Here is a 13,256-nt window from a genome sequence, read left to right as displayed (position 1 = left end):
AATTCATGGTGATGTAATTCAATTTCCACCAATTGATTCACCTTCAAAAACAAAAACCCTAGAATTCTCTATTTTTGCAACTAAAGATCATATGGCACTTTTTCAAGATCTTGGATTCATATTGTTACATGCCATTAGGGGGGGGTCTAGTGGTGCCAAGTTTACTACCAAACAGTCTGGTAGCATCTATGGCCTAGGTTTGAATCTCCTTTTTTTTTTTTTTGGTTTGCCAACCCCGGTATATAAACCGGTGTTTGACCCGCATCGCATACGTGGTTGTAGTGGGTGAGTCTCCCAGCGGGAATTTTTTGCATCCACAAGGATTCAAAACTGGAACTTTGCTTAAGCGAACCAAGCTGCTTACCACTTGGACCAACCCCCGTTGGTAGGTTTGAATCTCCTTTGCTCATTTGTTTCTCGATTTGAATAGTTGTGTTGTTTGTTTGTTCTGGATGTGGGATCACTATTGGCTTCTGTGGACTTTACTAAGCCTCCAGTGGAGTTGCATTGACGGGGCTAAGGCTAGTGCTTGCATAGGTTGAACTCGAAAGTCCAAACACTACCTAGCGGGAGGCATAAGATTTACCACCATTGCATCCTCTCTTTTCATATAAAAAAGAAGTTAGTATTGTTATCTTTTTTCTGGTCATCATCAAGGTGATCATCACAAGTCTTAGTGCTCTTTTAATAGACCCAGGCTCACATTATTAATGGCGGGAGGATTTGCCCCCTCAAGCCTCTAAAACGGATATAAAAGCTACACATGGCCAGGAAGAAAATTTGTTTTGAGTTCACGTCACTGCCCAATCAGGGAGAGGAATGTACTCCTTGACGATTCTACGACAAACAATTAAGAGTGGGATCTATATTCGAATATTGATAAAATGAATCAGGGGTGGAATGTCTAAGAGTTCGAATCACCTCTCTGTGTTCTTCTGACGCTTTTTCACTATACATTTTGTGTGGGGCTGATGTATAACTAATTAATATTCTACTATTGAATTATTTTATCATTTTAGATATAGGTCTCACACAAAATACACGAGGAAAAAAATAGTCGAATTTTATGCTCCTCCAATAAGAAAGTGATCCAAACTCGATATCTAGTGGGTCTCATATGTGTTCATCCTCTATTTTATGATATAGAAACATCAAGGGAGCACATACCTTTTCCCTTATGGGAGGTCATCTAAATTCCATCGGATTAAATGAGGGGCTAGGATATGTTTGTGACACGACGTAAATGTCACGAACTACGTTACATTTAGTCTTTAAAACGGTGTCGCCCGTGTGGGTATCGGTAAGCTTTCTTCTTTGTACCATCTTCAGTTCGACCTCACTGAAGCTGTGTGAGGTCATTTCAAACTTCTTTTGTTTTGATTTCCCGGCAAAATTCGACATCTCGAAATCAACGTTGTCTTATGTAATTATCCGCTCAGCCTTTCATCCTCTTTCATTAATTTTCTTCTAGTTTGTATCAATTTGTATCTCTGATTCGCTTATCTTACTGTTGATGAATCAAACATGGTTTCTGAACTATTCCAAACTGCTCCATTTGAAGCCGAAAACCTAACGGAGGTCTCGCTGAGGGAAGATTTCGTGCTTCTTCAGAATCAACTGAAACCGCCATTCCCTCTAACGATTCCATCTCCACAAGAATACTTGCAGCTCAATCGGGCAATCCTGTTCGGTATGTTAGTCGAACCTCACTTTGCCAAAACCCATTTTATCCACTTAAATGCTATCGTAACTGATGGGTACAAGTTCTTCGTTAGTTTATTAATCAAGATAGTAAATGAATCGTACCAGAAACTGCTCGAATCTGTTAGGGTTCAACTGATGTGGGTTACTTCGGAGCTCATCGATGTTTCGGCTATTGGGGTTGATAATTTGTTAACTTCCCTGATGAGGCAAATAACTGGTGGGGTTTATAGTAATTGGAACTTGTGGTTATGCATGGAATTACTAAAGGTTTTATCGGCAAAATGGGATTGGCTTTTGGAAGAACCGTCCGTTTTGACGAATGCTCTGTTTACGTATCTCCGTTTGTTATCCGAACATTATAGATTGTGTGGTAGCACGCAGTTAGAAGCCTTGAAGCGCTTGGAGATTGATTTTTGCATTAGGGTTTTGAAGGAACAATTTAGCTTGTGTTTGAGGATTGGAAGGGATCTTGTTCGTCTTCTGCAGGACTTGGTACATATTCCTGAATTTCGAGCTATATGGAAGGACTTGTTATTGAATCCTGGTGAATTTAGGGTGCCGGGATTTTCAGACATTTCACAGCTTTACCACTCAAGGACATCTAGCCGTTATCTCTTACTCCGGATTACCCCAGAGATGGAAAACCAGTTGCGGTTCTTACTGACCCATGTGAAGTTGGGGAGGCAGAAGCGTTACCAGTTGTGGTTTGCTAGGAAGTTCCTATGTACACCTGAAAGAGAGACCATTATCTGTGACCTTGTTCGGTTCATATGTTGTGCCCATCACCCTCCTAATGAAATTCTACAGTCAGATGTTGTTCCAAGATGGGCCGTCATAGGTTGGCTATTGACATGTTGTAGGAAAAATCATGTGGAAGCCAATGTTAAGCTGGCCCTTTTATATGATTGGCTGTTCTTTGATGAGAATATTGATAATATCATGAACATTGAACCGGCGATCCTTTTGATGGTGAATTCAATTCCTCAGTACGTTGACATTACTTGCAACCTTCTTGAGTTCCTGTTCCTTCTTATGGACAACTACGATGTTAAACGGGAGGATGTTATATCTCAGGGTGTATCATCAGCTTTTTGTAATCTTGTCAAGAAAGGAGTGGTTCACTCGTTGGATGCGTTGATCTCTTGCAGTAAACTTTCTCCACTTCTTAAAGAGAGGCTTGCAAACATCTTTCCTCGTGTAGAATCAGGAGTTTCAAAAGCACACCCTCCTTGTCTTCCTTGTGGTTCTGTCTCATCTTTGAATTTGCCTAGTCCATCAATCACAGAAAAACAAGCATCAGTTTCAAGCAAGCAAAGGACTCCTTTTTGTGTCCCTTGTGGTTCCACCCCACCCTTGAATTTCCCAACTTCATCAAGCATGGAATGGCAGACATCAGTTTCAAGCAAGCAAAGCTCTCCTATTTCTGTTCCTTGTGGTTCCCTCCCACCCTCAAATTTGCCAGGTCCATCAAGCACAGAAAAACTGACATTAATTTCAAATGAGCAAAAGACTCCTACTTGTGTTCCTTCTGGTTCCCTCGCACCCTTGAATTTGCCAAGTCCATCAAGCTCGGGAATGCAGATTTCAATGTCAGGCGAGCAAAGAACTCCTTTCTGTGTCCCTTGTGCTTCCATCTCACCCTTGAATTTCCCAAGTTCGTCAAGCATGAAAAGGCAGTCATCAGTTTCAAGCAAGCAAGGCACTCCTACTTCTGTTCCTCGTGTTTCCCTCCCACCCTTTAATTTGCCAAGTCCATCAAGCATGGAAAAGCAGACATTAATTTCAAGTGAGCAAAAGACTCCTACTTGTGTTCCTTCTGGTTCCCTTGCACCATTGAATTTGCCAAGTCCATCAAGCTCGGGAATGCAGATTTCAATGTCAGGCGAGCAAAGAACTCCTTTCTGTGTCCCTTGTGCTTCCATCTCACCCTTGAATTTCCCAAGTTCGTCAAGCATGAAAAGGCAGTCATCAGTTTCAAGCAAGCAAGGCACTCCTACTTCTGTTCCTCGTGGTTCCCTCCCACCCTTTAATTTGCCAAGTCCATCAAGCATGGAAAAGCAGACATTAATTTCAAGTGAGCAAAAGACTCTTACTTGTGTTCCTTGCGGTTCCCTTCCACCCTTGAATTTGCCTAGTCCATCAAGCTTGGATATGCAGATCTTAGTGTCAAGCGAGCAAAGAACTTCCATTTGTGTTCCTTGTGCTTCCGTCCCACCCATGAATTTTCCGAGACCATCAAGCTCGGAAAGGCAGACATCAGTTCCAAGCAAGCAAAAGCCTCTTTCATGTGATAGAGAAAACAAATCTGATGATAAGGTTGCTGAAACTTCTATATCAGATAACCCAGTTACTTCTTGCAGTGAAGTCATTCCAGTAAATGGTGAGCAGTTCAGTATCATGGGGAATTTGATTAAAAAATGTCAAGAAAACATTAGGCAGTCAAATGAAATGGGACTTCGGACTTTAGAAGAGATAATATCGTCATTTGCAAGTTCTAGTAACCAAATACTTGATACTGCAGCTGTTGATGACTTTGATCCCAGAGTGGAAGTATTAGTTAGTCAAATGGCTGAATCTTTCAGATTGAATGGGTATAGGATGTTTTCACCTCTTGAAGCCAATTATGATGATGAAGTTCTCTCTGCAACAGCCCTAGTTATGCGTGCCTTTATCTTTTCTCAAAATGAGAGGATGCAGAAGATGTTTCTGTTCTGGTCAAAAAATGGTTGTCCAGTGGGGGCACGCTTACTATCTTATGCATCAAGACTTGCTGATGAGGCAGAATCGTTGGGATGCTCAAGGAATGCTAGGGATGAAAATAGCTACCCCAAGCTAAGTTATTCGGAAATGATTTTATTGAGATGCCACACTAATGGATTTCTTTCTTTTATGAGTGGCTGGAAGGAAGATTCTCTTGATGTCAATCAAGTGGATGGTAAGTTGGTTGCTAAATTGGTAGAAAGTGCTTTTGCTGCTTACAGACGTTTCCTTGTGTTGTTGAGCAATACTTCATGTAAGGATGCTGATACTTCTATAGCTAAGATCTTGTTTTCTGACTTAATGACTTGTTGTGGCTGGGAAATGAAAAGATTGAAGGTGTTATTCCACAGCATGTTTTCTCATCTCTCTGATTTATCTGTTGGTCATGAAAATATCATAAAGTTACTTATCGACCGATTTAGTGACAAAGATCTAGTCAGTGTGCAGCTTGAGATAGGTTTGAAGAAGTTCTCTATCTTTGGAGAGGACACTGAGAATATATTGCATTTGGTTAAGATCTCTCTCAACTGGGGCTTTGTGGAACAGCAGAAGTTCTGGAGCTTGATGAGATTGGAGCTAGCAGTCTCTAATGTTCGGGTGGATAAGTTAGTTCAGGACTTCTTCCACCTCGGGGTCTTAGATCCAAATGTACATTCCATTGCCATAGGAGGACTTCTGATGCTGTCTGGTTCTTGTGCTCCCACACCTGAGCTTGTTGATGTGGTGATGTCATTAGCCAATGATGCTTTTCAGGACTTTTCTGCAGCAATCTTGGCTAGTTGGTCTGTCTCAAATGCCCCAATGTTATTCAATAGCTTTGCTAAATGTTTGGAGAAAGTCAGCAAGAAGAATGGCCATTCAATATCTTCTATTTCTGATGGGTTTAGAGTCAACCAATCTACCATCTTGAAGTTCTTGAATTTTCTTGATAAACAAGGGTTGAAAAGCATTAACTATCTGAACAACACACATGTAAATATTCCAGAAATAAAAGCCAAATTGTCAGAGCTAGCCACAACTCACAACAGCAGATGATTACTGTCAGAAATAGGTGAATTTCATTGTTACCGTTGGAGTCTATGGTCAAAGGTTCACATTCCATGGAACTGGATTTGAGGTTTGTCAGGTACTCTTTTTGTTCCAAAAGCTATCTTGTTTGGTGCTTTTATATGTCTGATTTGTTTGTCCATTACCCTGCTAGGTTCTTTGACAGGATAGTGCATTAATAGGCAGAAGGGAATAGTAAATATATAAATGGTAGAGTTGGTAGATTAGTTAAGGGAAAAAGAAAACATTGGAGTACTTATTGTAATAACAAACCTTTCTTAAAAGGTGAGATTTGTCAAAACGGAAGCCATTATGGGATGGGTTTTTTTTCCTTCCCTACTTTGTCCTACTTTGTTAGAAGTTCTTTAAATAATTTTCTATTTTCATCTCAAATTGGTACTTTTTAGATGGTCTTTCTCCTAGTAAGACCCAATTTTTATACTCCTTTCCTTTTGAGATTGTTGACCTGTGTTTAATTATGCATCACGTGATGGGTTGGAGCTAATTTGTGAAGATGAGCAAAAATGTTACTATGCATCTGCAATAGATCTTCCATATATCTACAATACCAATGTTGAATTGCATTTCATCTCTATTTGCATCAATTGCTGAATTTCAAGGGGCAGCACACTGATTTCATATGAATCCCAACCTTACTGATTCTCATTTTACTTGTCATCAATTTGGGGTTTCTGATCGACTGAATCTTGTTGAGGCTCTGGTATAAAGGCTGTAAAAAATGATAACTTTTATCACTCTTTTTTTCCCCAGGGGAAAAGGCTGGGCACGTTATCTGGGTGCCCAGCATGTGTCATCCTCTCTCCTCCCTTTTTGGAAAAGACCCCCTTGCTCTCATGTTCAGCCCTGTGCTTGTTTGCTGCTATTTTTACTAAAAACTGGTGGTATGGCCAACACTTTTCCTTTCATCAGACTTGAATCTTATTGAGACTTATGGTATGGAGTCAGTGAGAAATAAGGGTTTATCAACCACACATTTGTATCTTTCTCCAAATTCCAATCTTTGTCACCTTTATTTCATTTCCTTTCCACTTCTTTTTCCCTGTTTTGTTTGATTCTTTGAGACTTGTGCTCGCAGATCAGCTCAACCAGAAGGGATGAGTGCTCCACAATCAGGTTACTCTCCGTAGGGCTCATCTGTTATTTGGCAGGGTATGAAAGGCAAAAAATGTGGGAAAAAGGGAAGGAGTGCGGTTGGTGTGTCACTGGGTCAGTATTTCACTTGTTAGGTTTTAGATTTAGATTGAACCAAGTAAACCATAGTTTTGGATCTGTATGATTTGATTGCAGATAGTTTGTCTTTAAAGCAGGTGTATAAATGCTCTTTTCCTCTCTATCTCCCTCTGCAGATTTATCATTCACAATCTCCTTATCTTTTTCCTAGGGATGCCAGTCATCTGTTTTCTAAGCATTCAACAAGCAACTAGTCCTAATCTTCTGAGTGAATCAAAGGGAATTGAGTACATGACCAAATTGTGGGATATCCTTCTTTTCTGGGATGTCACAGGTAAAACCATGCTCCCACCTCTCCCCTCAGTTTATCTATTGTTCAACTACTTATATTCCTCTCATTCTGGGTTGTATGTTTTGGATGGAATATCATGATTTCAGCAAAGTTTATTGCTTTGAATAATATCTTAATGCAAGAAGGCTAAGGAGTTTGTATCTTCAGATAAATGAGGATGGATAAATATAGTCATCTGCTACTCAGATTTGAATTGAGTATTTTGGATTAGTTTTTCTTCTCAGAAAAATGAACTGAAGGTAGAGATCTATGGATCAGAACATTTACACAAGCCCCAAATCCAAAAGCACCGGTCTCAGCCACAAGTGTGCTCCAGTAAACCATTGAGTGAATTTCTTTGGTGCATGTGCTGTTTTCATCTCCTTCATACTTTATTAGAGGCTCTTATATCTCTTCTTGCAATTGGTTCTTACGATTTTTCACATCTTCAGTCATATCTTTCTACTCAAAAAAGTGGAGAATGAATCAGACGGATCATTCTGGAAACAAGAAGCAGAGCAACAAGTACCAAACATATGTACTAGGCTCCAAAGTCTCCAAAAATGAAGTGGAAAAATAGAAGAGAAACAACTTGACTAGAATCTACAAATTGTCAAATCTGCAAATGATATTTTCAGTTTTAGAGTTCATTGTCTTTTGTTCTTCATGGTGGCAAAGATAACGAAGAACTATAAAAAATGACCTAGTTTTGGATCGTTGTAAATTTATTTGTTGGGAGTTGTCTGCCTCTTGGGCAATGCAGAACAATAAGGATTTTGTTTGTTGCTTAATGCTTAGTAATTATTAATGGTTAACACTATTTTAGATTTTTTTTTAGTTTGTTACTAGAATAACAGTAGTTTGGATATGTTATATGTATATACTCTATGTACATACTTATTTAGTAGTATGTTCTTACGTCCTTATTGCTTATTGATTTGGACCTTTAGTAATAGCTTTATGGTAGTACCCTAATACACAAATAGAATTTTCATTTTCCAATGTGCTTGCTTAATTTGCATTTTGTCACTTGCTACTTTGCTAGTAGGTTGATATTTGCTGTTTATTACCAATAAAGATTTGGATCACATAGGTGTTTTTGAAGACTCACATGTTTCATTTGCGAGGGGTCCCCTGGGCCATTTTGTTCTATTATGTGGTTGTCAATTAATGCGTGATTAACTTTTGGTGTCAGAGATACATAATGATTTATCGAAGTAGTTTCATTGTAGCCATTGGATATGGATTAATGGTTAAGACTAGCCACATGACTAATACCCTCCTAGGTATGACTGTGCACCCTGTATTTTTCAGTTATCTATGTATTGGCCTGTGTCCTCTCCTTATTCTTGAATTTCCAAGTTGCCAGTTTACCATGTCCGATCAAGCTGATACTTGACTTGTGAGTAAGCAGGGGCGTCCACTCATCCCCAAAATCAAAGCCCCATCTGACCAGGCCATGTGGCAGAATCAGGGCCTGCCTAGAAAACTGTCTCCCAAAACGACTACCTTTACCAGAGATTCGTACCAGAGATTCCAGATGAGAGTATCTAAGGAAAATCCTTATACCTAGCCTGTCAGAAAGTTGCTCACATTGACATTTCTTTGAACAAATATTGAACAAATAAGAGCATTGGCTTTTTTAGCACCTCATATTAGATAAAGGGTAATATGGCTTCTAATTTAATTATTTGTATGGTCCCCAGCACTTGGCAGTTGTTCAATTCTTACTCCTGAACTTGTCTATCAGTTACTGAATTGGAGACATTAACCCTCCATGTTGGCTAAATAGGTCAAGTTTGCCTTCCCATGGGACGTGTGATGTTAATGTGTTATCTATCAATTACAGACTTGTAAGACTATTGTATATAGAAATATACCTGTTGCATAAGTATCTTGCCTGCTACTACAGCACAGATGCTATGTGGTGAATTTTTTTCTCTCGGATGAATAAAATTTTTGGTCTTCTATGCGAAGACATTGGTGTCTTAAATATTGCAATTTTGCAGTCACTGATACTGACCTGTATTATTTAAGCACCTGTAAACTATCCTCTTCACTGAAGTTTGAAATCTAAAATCTAGTAAGTTTAATCGTTGTAATTTTGGGTTCTTCCTCATCTTTGTTACATCTATACAGAGCCTGCTGCGACAACAGTAAAGTATTTAATGGCATAGGACAACTTCATCCCATTCCTTGTCGTCCGGGAAATCTTCTTGGATCAGCTTCGAAAGAAAATATTGAGGACATAAACAGTAATTCTTGCATGAATTTCTGCAGTCTTGCCTCCACCTCAGATTAATGCATGGGAGAGGAAGCAGGAAGCTTTATGATGAAGTCAAGGTAAAAACAAAATTTAGCCCTGTTGTGGATAATTACAATTGTTCTATTGAATCTTTGATTTATTTCCTTCTTATGTATCTACTTGGGTGAATTAAATAGCATACACTACTAACTTGCCTGGATGAAATATCTGCCGGAAACTTTTGATGCCACTTTGTTTTTGAGAATAGCCATTGGTATATGTCTTACTATGTATCTGGAAACTACCTTTGCGGCCAAAACCAAGTGACGTGTCAAGGTGAAGGCTGCCTTTATCAGCGGGTTCAAGAGCGTAAATTATACACTTTTGGGTTTCAGTCACTTACTTTCAGTTGGAGATGTCTTGGTTTCTACATCACAGGGCCAACACATGGAGATGATTGAACAAACATTTGTGTCCAGTAAAGTTAACTTGGGTGATGTTTTGCTGAAATAATATTTTAGAAGAAGCCATAGCTAATCATATTTGTCTAATGGTAGAGGGATCATCTCTAGCTGGTACTGCTGAACCAGCTTTATTATTTATAACAATGGACTTGTTACGTAAACATGACTTCATTCAAGTGTACCATAGATGCATATGTCAAGAGTCTCAAGACTACCTTACCATTTGACACCCTTGATTATTCAGCTTTATATTTTACTGAAACTTTCAGGCAAATTATCACCTTTGGGCCATACTTCATGGACCAAGTGTTGTAGGGGCCAAGAACTTTTCATTTTGGGTTTAATAGTTTTAAGAATATTTTTGGGATTTTCAGATAGTGCAAGCCCACTACAGAAAGGTGGGCTATACAGATTATTGGCTGAGTATATGATAGAGGTGCTTGAGAAGGTGGACCGCCATTCAGTGAACACTGCAAACAGTGTTGGATTCAAACACATCCAAGATCCACAGGAATTGTACAAACATCTATGGAGCATATCGAAGTGCCTTGGCGTTTTTCTCGTCACCTTACTCAATTCTCACTTTCTTGTTCCCTTTTTTCTTTTTTGGGTTAGAGTTCTCACTTTATTTGGAAGTCTGAAAGGTTGTACCTACTGGGACTGGCTTTGCAAGACCATAAAGGTTTATTCCAGCTAGGTACTACTTGCTGGAGTTTTGACGCTTGGATATAAAAATCTTACCCAGTTGAGTGAATCTGGAAATTTCAGTTTAATCAATGGTCCCTAGTGTAATTTACAATTAGCTAATGGCAATATGGAAGTATTGCATAAATCTTTTGTCTAGATGTCTGTCTGGACATGTGAGTGACCCACACAGGTTAGACATGGAAACTTATTTATGAATTGACTGTTTATATTGCTTGATCCAAATGGGGGAGTTCTACATCTTATTTGGACATGATGGCATACCCTAGCTCTTGCTTAAACCTCTTTTGTCTTGTTGTGCAGCCACCAAGCTTCTTCTTTTATCTAGTTCTTTTTATGAAGTTGATTATACAATTTTACCATGTGTGTTAAGTATTGGTTCGTATAGATAAAATAAGATGTAAATTCATATTTTGTCTCATTAGCATCTGTTTCAGCTTAAGCTGTTTTGATATTAATGCTTTTAAAACACCTTCTAATGCTGATTCTCTGCGGATGCTTCTCTGGATAATCTCTCTCCTGTTGTTATGGGTATAAGAATATATAGATGCTTCCAATTAGGCAGGTCTCATAAAAACTGCATAATATGATTTATCAAAACAAGATGAGAAAGAGTTGATGTGGCCAAGCCAAGAAGTTGGACATTGTGAAGGTGTCTTGTCTTTCTTTCATGATCGGAACCAGATCTCGGTTATTAAACTACTTTGAAACTGTTATGTTCTTCACAATAAAAAATGGTAATTATTTTCAAACTCATACAGTAATTCCAGTTCTTTTAGCTGGAGGCTGTAACACCTTTTCGAGCTAGTGGAGTGATCAGAAGTGAGTATGACAACTAGTGTAAACTGCGAAGGCAGCTAGAGTTGAATGGAGAAAAAACTTTCAGGATTTACTAGACTCTTGCTGTCGTCAAGGATCTGCACTCAAGAATTAGAGTTGCAATTCACAGGATTGACTTGATATCAAAGAGAATTGAGGAATTGAGGGACAATGAGCTTCAACCACAACTTGAGGAATTGATTCTAGGGTATGATTTCTTAGTGCTGTATATATCCTTTACATTGATGCCAATGTCTTGGATTGCTTTCTTATCCCACCTTAGTTTAGTTAGATGTGTAATTAATCATGGAATCTTCTTCTTTTTCTTTTTCCGGTTGATGGGATTTCCATACCGGTTAAAATTTCCTTATCCATTATCTGAACAAATCAAAATACTTAACCTTTCTTTTTTGGTCAAACCAAAATAGTTAACTGTTATTCACATAACTAGTTTACAAATAACTAAACAAATAAATCAATGCATAGTCCAATATTAACAGTTATCTAATCTCGGTCTTTAAAGTCAAGAAAGTTCTACCTTGAACTTGCATCTTTGTACTAAGCATTCTCAATTTGTGTTCCTATTTCTGTTGACATGCTTGCAATCCGAACTCTGATTGACAAGTTAACACAAATCCAGAAGATTTGTTTGAACTCTGATTGACAACTCTCATTTTACAGGTTAAGTCGAATGTGGGAAACGATGTCTGAATGCCACAATTTCAGTTAACTGTCATCAGAATAGAAAATACCAATGGGAGTACCATATTGTCTTTGCAGTCACAGTCGCATCAACGTGCTCTCTGTCATCCAGAATACGAATTGAGTTCTCTATCTCCATGCTTCACAAAGTGGTTCAGTGCACAGAAATCATATATGCGGGCAATAGATGGATGGCTCAACAAATGCGTATTTATTCCACAGAAAAATTTCTAGGAGAAAAAGGTGGATACCTGATCAACCCTTGAGAGACCTGGGTCCTCCTATATATATCACATGTGGTCTATGGTTGGAAAACTTGAGGCCCTACCAACAAAAGATGTACCAGATTCTGTAAAGGTGTTAGCAGCAGAGACCACAAGCTTCTTGCCTTGCCAAGAGAAAAGCTGAGGGAAAGCTTTGAATTCATTCTTGTGAGCCAGGAAAGCAGTTGGCAATGATGAAGCAACAGGTAATGCTCTGGGAGAGGAATCAACACAGTACTGGGATCCTGTTTTGGATCATTTCCAATCAAGCTCTGTCGGTGTTCTTGAGCAATTCAATTACTTAGCTCAGTCATCAGTGTAGATATGTATATAGAGCTTAAGGATGCCATTCGAGAAGCTAAAATTGATTACCAACAAAGCAGACGGATGTCTTCATGAGATGGATGATTATTTAGAAACACCCAAGAAAAATGAAAAAAGAAGCAACCACATAGAGAAGGAAGAAGGAAATGCTGAGGGCTCACTATTCAGTTGAAGCAGGGATGAAGGGTGATTTATCAACCTATCAAGTGTTTCAGTTGGGAATTTATTTGGCTATCTCATTTGTAAATTAGAGAATAAATGATAAGTGGGTGGAGGTCCTGAGGATTCTTGTATGATTATTATTTGCATGGTCTACAATACCAAAGAAAAAGTAGTTAGGGCAAATATAGAAAGGACTCACTCAAGTAATTATGTAGCTGCCCCTGTACAGATTATTTTTTTTGGTAAACCTATTTCTACAGATTTGTGAACATGAGGAGTCACAAGTAGACAATCCACCAATCACTACCAGTTCTCTGATAATGTTTCAATGAATGTAATATGTTGCATCGGTTTATCCACTGTTGTATTTTTTTTTCCACAGAATCTCCAGTGTCTTCACTGGGGGACCTGATTGGAATATATGAATGAGTGCTTTTCAAGACCCTTTGTTGGCTCGTCCTCCTGTGGAAGACTTCGACTGGCAAACGTGTTTCCTACAAGAAGCAAAATTGCATTTTTAATGTTTGCCATCTTGATCA

The 13,256-nt window shown here is 38.8% G+C and overlaps 1 protein-coding gene across 3 annotated transcripts; it reads left to right on the top strand.

Annotated features, from left to right (window-relative positions):
* Positions 1–1,317: 1,317 nt before the first annotated feature.
* EMB2739 (embryo defective 2739) lies at positions 1,318–13,143 on the top strand. 3 transcript variants are annotated; one of them, XM_089167508.1, is made up of 5 exons: positions 1,318–5,590; positions 6,608–6,738; positions 6,923–7,036; positions 9,173–9,376; positions 11,948–13,143. In XM_089167508.1, exon 1 carries the CDS (start codon positions 1,525–1,527, stop codon positions 5,497–5,499), a length of 3,975 nt encoding a protein of 1,324 aa, XP_089023634.1. In that variant the 5' UTR covers positions 1,318–1,524; the 3' UTR covers positions 5,500–5,590; positions 6,608–6,738; positions 6,923–7,036; positions 9,173–9,376; positions 11,948–13,143. The 3 variants fall into 3 exon arrangements, with proteins under 3 accessions (XP_089023634.1, XP_089023633.1, XP_089023635.1); XM_089167507.1 differs by having other exon boundaries at positions 6,914–7,036; XM_089167509.1 differs by lacking the exon at positions 6,608–6,738 and having other exon boundaries at positions 6,914–7,036.
* Positions 13,144–13,256: the final 113 nt, after the last annotated feature.

This window comes from Hakea prostrata, chromosome 8 (assembly GCF_041222555.1).
Source record: "Hakea prostrata isolate BN-2017 chromosome 8, UWA_Hpros_2, whole genome shotgun sequence".
In the NCBI taxonomy this organism is placed as follows: domain Eukaryota; kingdom Viridiplantae; phylum Streptophyta; class Magnoliopsida; order Proteales; family Proteaceae; genus Hakea; species Hakea prostrata.
This window is presented reverse-complemented; position numbering and strand designations above follow the sequence as displayed.

Excerpts from the sequence above, each read along its gene's own strand:
- EMB2739 (XM_089167509.1), top strand. The coding sequence starts at position 1,525 with ATGGTTTCTGAACTATTCCAAACTGCTCCATTTGAAGCCGAAAACCTA.